Consider the following 9,636-nt stretch of genomic DNA (forward strand, 5'->3'; position numbering starts at 1 on the left):
ATCTCACGAGAATCAAGGCGATTTAGTCAAGAAAGAAATTGTTTTAAGAGAAAATCATTATAATATTCAGATAATATATTTTGTCCCGGAAAAATCTTACTTTTTCGAGAAGTCGCGCTATTATGACAAAAAAAAGTAACGAAAATAATGTCATTTTTCCAGAAAAAAATAAAACATTTTAGAGAGAAAACCTAAAAATGTAAGAGATTACATTGGTATTTAAATTTTAAAAAATTTACAAAAAAAGTTAGAATCTTACGAGAATAAATTGGTATTTTTTTCGGGAAAGAAATGGTAATATTGAACTGAATGGAAAAAAATAAGTGAATATCCAAGCTATCGTGTGACCAATTTTCCGACTTTTTGTCATTAAATGTCGTCGCATCACCGACCTTCCGAACAAACGCCCTCCTGACTGTCTTGTCTTCGAAAGCCGACGTCTCGGCCAGTGGGACGTCCTCCGCCTGATCCTCCGGTTTGGTATCAGGGGAGGACTCGTCTCCTTCCATCGCTTGGGCTCCTGTCGTTTCATCTTTGGGCTCGCCGTCTTCTAACAAGTCTTGGGAGTAGGGTGGCGGCTCCTGCTGTACCGATTCATCGTACGGCGGGGGCGGTGGTTGAGTAGACCAATCGGAACCCGAGGGCTCGAACATAGTCTCTCCTTGAGCGGACATTCTAGTGATAGGAATAGACAAAAAAAATTTTTTTGGGGCACATTTTTGGCCTCTTGAGGTCACCGTACCTAGCATCAATAACACAACAAACTATCCTTTTATTGACATTGTCCCTCATAAAAAAAATGCTATTTGAGGATTGTAAGATAAACAACCGAATGTGTCAATTGTGTGTGAATGCTGAAGAGCTAAGGATGAACCAACATTCCGTGGAATTCATTGACTTGTTGAAATATACAAACCCCATTTCCAATGAAGTTGGGACATTGTGTAGAACCTACATAAAAGCACAATACAATGATTTGCAAATCCTTTTCAACCCACATTCAATTGAATACACTACAAAGATATTTAATGTTCAAACTGATAAACGTTTTTTTTTGTGCAAATATTCACTCATTCACTCAATTTGAATTTGACGCCTGCAACACATTTCAAAAAAGGCGGGACAGGGGCATGTTTACCACTCTGTTACATCACCTTTTTTTTTTTTTTTTTTTAACAACACTCGATTAGCGTTTGAGAACTGAGGACACTAATTGTTGAAGCTGTGTAGGTGGAATTCTTTCCCATTCTTGCTAGATGTACCGCTGCTTGCTCGTCACTCCTGAGTCTCCGTTGTTGTATTTTGCGCTTCGTGATGCACAACACATTTTCAATCAGAGACACATCTGGATTGCTGGCAAGCCAGTCTATTACTCGCACTCTTTTACTACGAAGCCACACTGTTGTAACGCGTGCAAAATGTGGCCTGGCGTTGTCTTGCTGAAATAAGCAGGCACGCCCCTGAAAAAGAAGTTGCTGAGGTGGCAGCATGTGTTGCTCCAAAACCTGTATGTACCTTTCAGTATTCATGGTGTTTTCACAGATGTGCACAAACACACCCCCATTCCATCACAGATTAGGGCATTTGAGCTTTGTGTCTGTATCAATATGGATGGCTCTTTTCCTCTTTGGCCCGGAGGACACGACATCCATGATTTCCAAAAACAATTTGAAATGTGGACACGTCAGACCGCGGAGCACTTTTCCACTTTGCGTCAGTCCATCTCAGATGAGCTCAGGCCCAGAGAAGCTGGCAGGGTTTCTGAGTGTTGTCTATATATGGCTTTCGCTTTGCATAGTTGAGTTAACTTGCATTTGTAGACGTAGCGATGAACTTTGCAAACTGACGATGGTTTTCTTAAGGGTCTTTTACACGATGATGCCGGTTTTTAACGAAGTGCCACCCGAGACATTCAATGTTGGTTTTCGGCCTTGCCGCTTATGTGCAGTGGTTTCTCCGGATTCTCTGAATCTTTTGATGATATTAGAATCGTGGATGATGACATTCCAAAATAGCTTGCAATTGTACGCTGCGAAATGTTGTTCTCAAACTGTTGGACTTTTTGCTCACGCGGTTGTTCACAAAGTGGTGAACAACGAAGCCTTTCGCGGATGCTCCTTTTATCCCCAATCATGACACTCACCTGTTTCCAATGAACCTGTTCATCTGTGGAATGTACCCGGAAAAAAAACACACGCAGGGACGGGGAGAACATGCAAACTCCACACAGGCGAGGGCAGATTTTATACCAGGTCCTCAAAACTGTGAGGCGGATGTGCTAACAATTCGGCCACGGGGCCGCGGAGTTGCAAATCGTTGTATTTTGTTACACAACGTCCCAATTGGAATCGAAGTTTGTAGAATGGGAAACTTGAAGTTGCAATGGTTAGACCTGGTCCAAAAATGGGGGGTGAGGAGGTCAAAGTGGAAAATATTTCTTAATTTTGGAATTTGAATCGTGGAAATTGAGCAATTTTGTGAATGGAATTAAGAGTTCCCCAAAATTGAACAGTTTGAAGTTGGAATGGTTTGAGTTGGTCAAGAAATGTTGAAGTAAAAGGTAAATATCGACAATATATCTTCATTTGAGCGTTGTTACAAAGATGGGGACATTTTGAGAACGTGAGTAATAGCTCCATATATGTCCTGAGCGAGGTGAAGGGTTTTCCATTGGAAACCCTAACCCTAATATTAAAAAAAGAATAATCCAAATTACCCTCTGTGTCATCAATTTCACCCAAAGTGTTCCTATACCAGATGGCCATTTATTTGAGTCCTTGGGAGAATTATACGTATGCTATGATATACGACATTGATGGTCTGTAACTTTATTATTTGTTTTGACCATTCTTCTGACCGATACGTTTGAACACTGTGACCCTTCTGATACTGCAGAAGCTCTCTGCCGACCATGGCTTGTGTTCTGAGATGTGACGACAAAAATGTCACTCATTTATTTGGGGTTAACCAGAGGCACTTGACATTGTGGCACTTGTGTGTTGACTCCCATTTAACAGGAGTTTGAATGTATTGCTTAATTCTGAACAGCCCCATAAGTGGGCATGTGCAACCACCTTGTACGTAAGGTTTGTTTCTTCTTATTAAGTACTTCTGTGATTTCCAGTTTCCATTTTTCTATCTTGTGGAGATAGATTCCGTTTCGTGCTACCCATACCTTCCTCTCGCTGTGGCTTCATCCGCCACTTTTTTGTTTCTTTAGCTATCCTCATGTTGTAGTTTTCGCGACAACCTTTTGTTATCGCTGTGTTTCGTTTGTCATTACTTTTCTTTGATTGTTTTTTTTTTTTGCTGTCTCACACGTGCGTGTGTTTTTGTTTTCTTTGAATAATGTCTGTGTTATTGTTTCAACTGTTTTTAAAGTTTCTTTGTGCTCCATCATTCGCCCGTTAGCCAAACATTACATCTCTTGGGCATTTCATTGCTATGATTTATCACATTCCCAAAATGTCCATATGACGTGGACATTTTGGGAATGTGATAAACTGCTCCGAATGTGTCCTGAATGAGCTGAAGAGTTTGAAGTTGGAACAATTTGAATCGGTTGAGAAAGGAGGTGATAAATGCATGCATTGTCGCTTCCTGTATGTGTAGTGTGTTTTTTTAATCAGGAAAATAACATTTAATAATATTCTACTTTATAAAAACAGAGTAATAACAATTAAGTAGAATGTAAAAGAATGAAATCGTTTGTTCAAGATGATTTAATGAATCAATTCAATTCATTCTGCTGCTCCTTCTGGTGTGCTCACCTTGGCCACCGGGGGGGGGGGGGGCAGTAAGATACATGAAGACAAATGAAGAGAGTGGCTCTGCTTCATTAGTCTGTATTCACTTTGGGCGATATTCTCCCGTTGGTCTGTTTTTTCCGCGTCTGGCCTCCGCGCTGTCAAGTTCCGCCATTTCTCCCATAATGACTCCTGGCACATCCGCCAGGTGTACTGAGCGGATACGGAAGTTAATTTTCGCCAGTGAGATGTGCGCACAGCTCATGTAAGAGGCTATTTTGAAGGAGTATGTGTTTTATGTATTCTATATTGAATAAACCCAATACAAGTAATTTAATCAGAAATCAGAATACTGTGCTCCTGACTGAACGAAATCCAATGGCCAGAAGGTGGGCCAATGATATAATTAAGTGGACGCCAGAATGGGCCCAGTTAGAATAGCGTGGCGCTGCGTGCCTTTTCTGACTGAAGCATATGGGAGAAAATGCCCCATTGTCTCGATTCTTAGTGACTCAAGAAGCTGCAATGATGTCGTCGTCGTCCCCCCCATAGAGGATAGAGAATATCTTTGCCTGGGAGTCTTTTTATATTCACTATTAACACCATTTGTGTTGAATAATCAGTTGTTTAAAGGGTTCCAAAACGGCCACAATCGACACTAATCGTTAGCATGTCATTGCCGTTTTCCATTTGATGTCAGCATTAAGTTAGCAGGGCAGTTTCTTTCGGCAGTTGTTTGGTTGTTTTAAATACAACAATTCTCTTTATTTTATGTTTAATTTGACAGTCAACTCAACTGAGAGTGGCATTTAACAGTTTGAAGCCTCGTTTTGTTAATTAACTGTTCACTATTTGACAAAGTGATACATATTGTGAATTGAGTAGAGGTCACTGCGTCCCTCGTATGTCAAAGCACCGCTGGTTGTCTTCAATGAGCTGAACAGGTTTTACTTGGAATGCATTGAATCGGTTGAATGGATTGAGAAATGTGGAAGTAAAGGATGAGTTCCATTTGGAACATGTCTCCGTTCGTTCCAATGGCAATGGTTCAAGGAAAATGGGAAATTGTGGGCAAAGTAGGAATTTGCAAAATTAGTTGCCAAGACTTGCCATGGGCTCACCACCTGTGGGAGGGGCCATAAGGGTCGGGTGCAGTGCGAGCTGGGCGGTGGCCGTAGGCGGGGACCTTGGCGATCCGATTCCCGGCTACAGAAGCTGCCTCTAGGGACGTGGAATGTCACCTGTCTGGCAGGGAAGGAGCCCGAGCTGGTGTGTGAGGTCGAGAAGTTCCGACTAGGTATAGTCGGACTCGCCTCCACGCACAGCTTGGCCTCTGGTACCAGTCCTCTCGAGAGGGGTTGGACTCTCTTCTCTTCCGCTCTGGAGTTGCTCACGGTGAGAGGCGCCGAGCAGGTGTGGGTATACTTATTGCTCCCCGGCTCGGCGCCTGTACGTTGGGGTTCACCCCGGTGGACGAGAGGGTAGCCTCCCTCCGCCTTCGGGTGGGGGGACGCGTCCTGACTGTTGTTTGTGCCAATGCACCAAACAGCAGTTCAGAATACCCACCCTTGTTGGAGTCCTTGGAGGGGGTGCTGGAGAGCACTCCCGCTGGGGACTCCATCGTTCTGCTGGGGGACTTGGTCACTTATGGTACCTCACTTATGGTCACCAGCTGTGGGTCGTTACCGAGAGAACGAGATCCCGGATACAAGCGGCCGAAATGAGTTTCCTCCGCAGGGTGTCCGGGCTCTCCCTTATAGGTAGGGTGAGAAGCTCGGTCATCCGAGAGGATGTCAGAGTAGAGCCGCTGCTCCTTCACATCGAGAGGAGCCAGATGAGGTGGCTGGGGCATCTGATTCGGATGCCTCCCGGACGCCTCCCCGGTGAGGCGTGCCGGGCACGTCCCACCGGGAGGAGACCACGGGGACGACCCAGGACACGCTGGAGAGACTACATCCTTCGGCTGGCCTGGGAACGCCTCGGGATCGCCCCGGAAGAGCTGGATGAAGTGGCTGGGGAGAGGGAAGTCTGGGCGTCCCTGCTCAAGCTACTGCCCCCGCGACCCGACCTCGGATAAGTGGTAGAAAATGGATGGATGGATGGATCGTTGCCAAGAATGAGGTGAATGTTTTGAAGTTCCAATGGTTTGAAATGAGAAATGTGAGGGTTGTAGAACGGTGAAAAAGGACAGAATCATTAAAAAGCGAGATCATTTTGGTGCGGAATAGCACTTTAATTTCTTGTAGTATTAAAACCTTTTCTCAACTAAAATATACTTATTTGAATTTTACTTTTATTTAAAGACAGTGGCAATGTGAAACATGGTTGGTCAAGCCTGTGTTGCGTCATGTCGACAAGTTACAAAAGCTGTAAAAGTCCCCTGAAATCTTAGTTTTTACAGCCCTTATTGTACATTTTGACAGTTGTATTCATTATGTGTTTATTATTATCCTTCATTAAAATGTCGAGAACATAAATGTACTGTTGATTTTAAAAAAAATGAGGCAGTTGAACAGAAAGATGCACTTGGAAATGATTGGGTTTGGCAGCAAAGACACATTTATATGTACATTTAAAAAATTGGATGTTTTACTCATATAGAACAAGTACATTAATAATAGGGAAATTCATTCATTTAAAAAAATATACTTTTGAGACATGAATATAGACCGTTAGACCCAAACACTGAATTATTATTATAAAATGTTATATTTTATTTTACATTTGTATTCATCCTTGTAATGTATTTTATTCATACAAAGCAAGACAAATAATACCTAAAAAATATAAAATACATAATACAGTTAATGTATATTTAGTGTATTTATTAATATTCCTTCAAATAAATAAATATGTGTTCCTCAGAATGTTGAAATATAAAAAATATACATTATATTTTTATGAAATAAGTACATTTATAATATGAAAATCCATGACTAAGAATATCAATTTAGAAATGTTTTGACCCCAAAACACTACTTTTATCCCCCAACTAAAAAAAAAGGATGTGATTTGATTTAATTATTAATGGTGAGAATGTGTGGCTCTTACCTTTTTTTGCTGCTTGTGTGCGACTGACACAACTCAAAGGTGCGAGACCACTTCCTGACACTTTCATAGGGGAAGTTCAACACCCAAAAAAAAAAGGCAACTGGAAACTTCGCTGCTGCTATTTCACACAGTCACTGCTATTATTACACATTTGCTTGAAATCAAAAAGCCAAATATTGAGAAGTACAAGCACAAACTGTGACACGTTGACACTGATGTATAAAGATTATTTATTAAGATATAAAAGATAGTTTTGCAAAGTTCATGTAAACATCTCCGTGCAAACACACACATACGCAAGAAAATCTAAATTGAAATGTTACTGACGTTATTGGAAGTGACGCAATATGAAGACATATCCTGTGGCGTCGCCCACTTTCATCAAGACTTGATGAAACAACTGCTTTTTGGTGTGAAATCTGATGTTTAAAAGAACGAAGAGTTGAAGTTATGTGGGCTGCGTAATCGGAATGGGACAAGCTTGTGTCATAAATTGAACAGAAATGGCTCAAAGTATTTACATTAAACTAGGGAGCATTATTACTGTTGGATGGGGTAGGAAAAGTACCAGGCTTGAGTAACGGTGCGATAAATTACATGAATAAAGTCAGGAATGAGAATAAAGTTGTGTTTTTCAAGTGAAATTTTAAATGTTTTTAAAGAAAAAAGGAAAAGTATCTTTAAAAAAGTATTTAAATTTTTTTGGGGGGGGGGAAGTCATTTTTATAGTAACAAATAAAGTTGAATTTTGAGGGATAATGGTCAAACGTTTCAAAAAAAATTATTTCCAAGAACAATTACATATTTTGAGGGGGAAAGGGAAAGTCTTTTTTCAACTCATAATTTTTAAATCTTTTTTTCTTGTAAAAAAAACAAATATTTCACTTAAATTATATTGTTGTTGTTGTTGTTGTTTTTTGAGAAATAAAGTCATACGTTTCAAGATTTTAATATAGGGGGCAAGGTCTGTTTTGAGGTGAAAAAAGTCAAAATATTCTTCGAGCAAAGTTTTATTTTTATAAAAAGTTTGGCTGTTTCTTTTAAAGAAAAACTATTACAATTACTGTGTCGGTGAAAAAAAAATTCCGGAAAAATCCATCCATCCATTTTCTGAGCCGCTTCTCCTCACGAGGGTCGCGGGCGTGCTGGAGCCCATCCCAGCTGTCATCGGGCAGGAGGCGGGGTCCACCCCGAACTGGTCGCCAGCCACTCGCAGGGCACATCTAAACAAACAACCATTCGTACTCACATTCACACCTACGGGCAATTTAGAGTTTTCAATTAACCTACCATGCATGTTTTTTTTTTTTTTAGATGTGGGAGGAAACCGCAGTGCCCGGAGGAAACCCACGCAGGCACGGGGAGAACATGCAAACTCCACACAGGCGAGGCCGGATTTGAACCCCGGCCCTCAGAACTGTGAGGCAGACGCTCTAACCAGTCGTACACCGTTCCACCCCTTACGATACGTGAAAAGTAAAAAATTTACTGGATTTAAAAAACAAACAGCCGCAAGCATGTTGGATTGACACTTATATTTGACGAGCCCTACCTTTTCCGACATAAGGCTCCGACGTGAGCATTTTATCGGAATATTTCCAGCATCCGGGAGGTTTGATGACATGTTGGAGAGCTGTTATTACACAACATGTCTCAGCATGCTGGTGTGCTGCGATGCATTAAACATCAGGTAAAAATACATTAATGGTTACCGGGCCTGCATGAATAATACATTTGCCAATTTTTTTTAACAATTTACATCATCATTTTTGTCTAAATCAAAATGAAATAACAATCCCGATATTGTAACACGATACAGCAATTGCGCAATAATCGATCTATGTACTGTAACAGACGAAGGCAAAACTTACAGAAAAGTAATAATTGATTACAAAAAAGAGCCCAAATTGTCATGAAGTGTGCCACAATATTGATATCTGATCCGCTTGTATTGATTATATATAGTAGAGGTAGGAATCCATACAGCCAACCATTTTCTGTACCGCTTATCCTCACGAGGTTCACGGGCGTGCAGGAGCCTATCCCAGTTATCTTCGGGCGAGACTTGAACTGGTCGCCAGCCAATCGCAGGGCACATCTAAACAAACAACCATTCGTACACACATTCACACCTACGGGCAATTTAGAGCCTTCAATCAACCTACCACGCATGTTTTTGGGATGTGAGAGGAAACCAGAGTACCCGGAGAAAACCCACACAGGCACGGGGAGAACATGCCAACTCCACACAAGTGGGGAGGTGATTTGAACCCGGGTCCTCAGAACTGTGAGGCAGATGTGCTAACCAGTCGTCAGAAAAAGTATCTTTTCAAAATAAAAAAAAAATTAAAAATACTTTTTGGAGGAAAAAAAAAAAGAAAAACATTTTCTTCAAGAAAAAAACGCTCATTTTTCAAAAAATAAAAATAATTTTAGGGTGTGTATTTCCAGGAAATACGAGATAAAAGTGAATTTAAAAAATTCCCACAAACACGTAATGCGTCAGAAAAATTTATTTTTAATCTCGTAATGCTATGATTTACTATGCAAAATGTCCCCCCCAAAAAGAGTTTTTCAAGGAATAGCTGTATTTTATCACATTAAGAAAAATATTTTAATAGAAAAAAATAGTAGTATAGTATTTATTTGGGAAAGAATTCGTATTATTTCAAGATTAAAGTCATACTTTAACAAGTGAGTATAAAAATACCCACACGCATCATGCATAAAAAATATTCCTTAAATGTGTTTTTTTTTCTATAAAAAAAAATAAATTCTCAGATGATTGTGACTTTATTCTCATATTTTAGTTTTGTTTTTTCATTAACACTCCTTTGTA

General features: G+C 40.5%; 1 protein-coding gene across 1 annotated transcript in view; it reads right to left on the reverse strand.

Annotated features, from left to right (window-relative positions):
* Positions 1–6,872, reverse strand: part of si:ch211-284o19.8 (protein lifeguard 1) — an 11,761-nt gene extending 4,889 nt beyond the window's left edge. Inside the window, exons 1-2 of the mRNA XM_061693870.1 lie at positions 6,798–6,872; positions 393–675 (exon numbers count right to left, since the gene is read on the reverse strand). Of these exons, the coding sequence (XP_061549854.1) occupies positions 393–674 (282 nt within the window). The 5' untranslated portion in view covers position 675; positions 6,798–6,872. The remainder of the gene's footprint in view (positions 1–392; positions 676–6,797) is intronic.
* Between the last annotated feature and the right edge of the window lie 2,764 nt (positions 6,873–9,636).

The sequence above is a fragment of the Phycodurus eques genome, chromosome 13 (genome assembly GCF_024500275.1).
Source record: "Phycodurus eques isolate BA_2022a chromosome 13, UOR_Pequ_1.1, whole genome shotgun sequence".
NCBI lineage: Eukaryota > Metazoa > Chordata > Actinopteri > Syngnathiformes > Syngnathidae > Phycodurus > Phycodurus eques.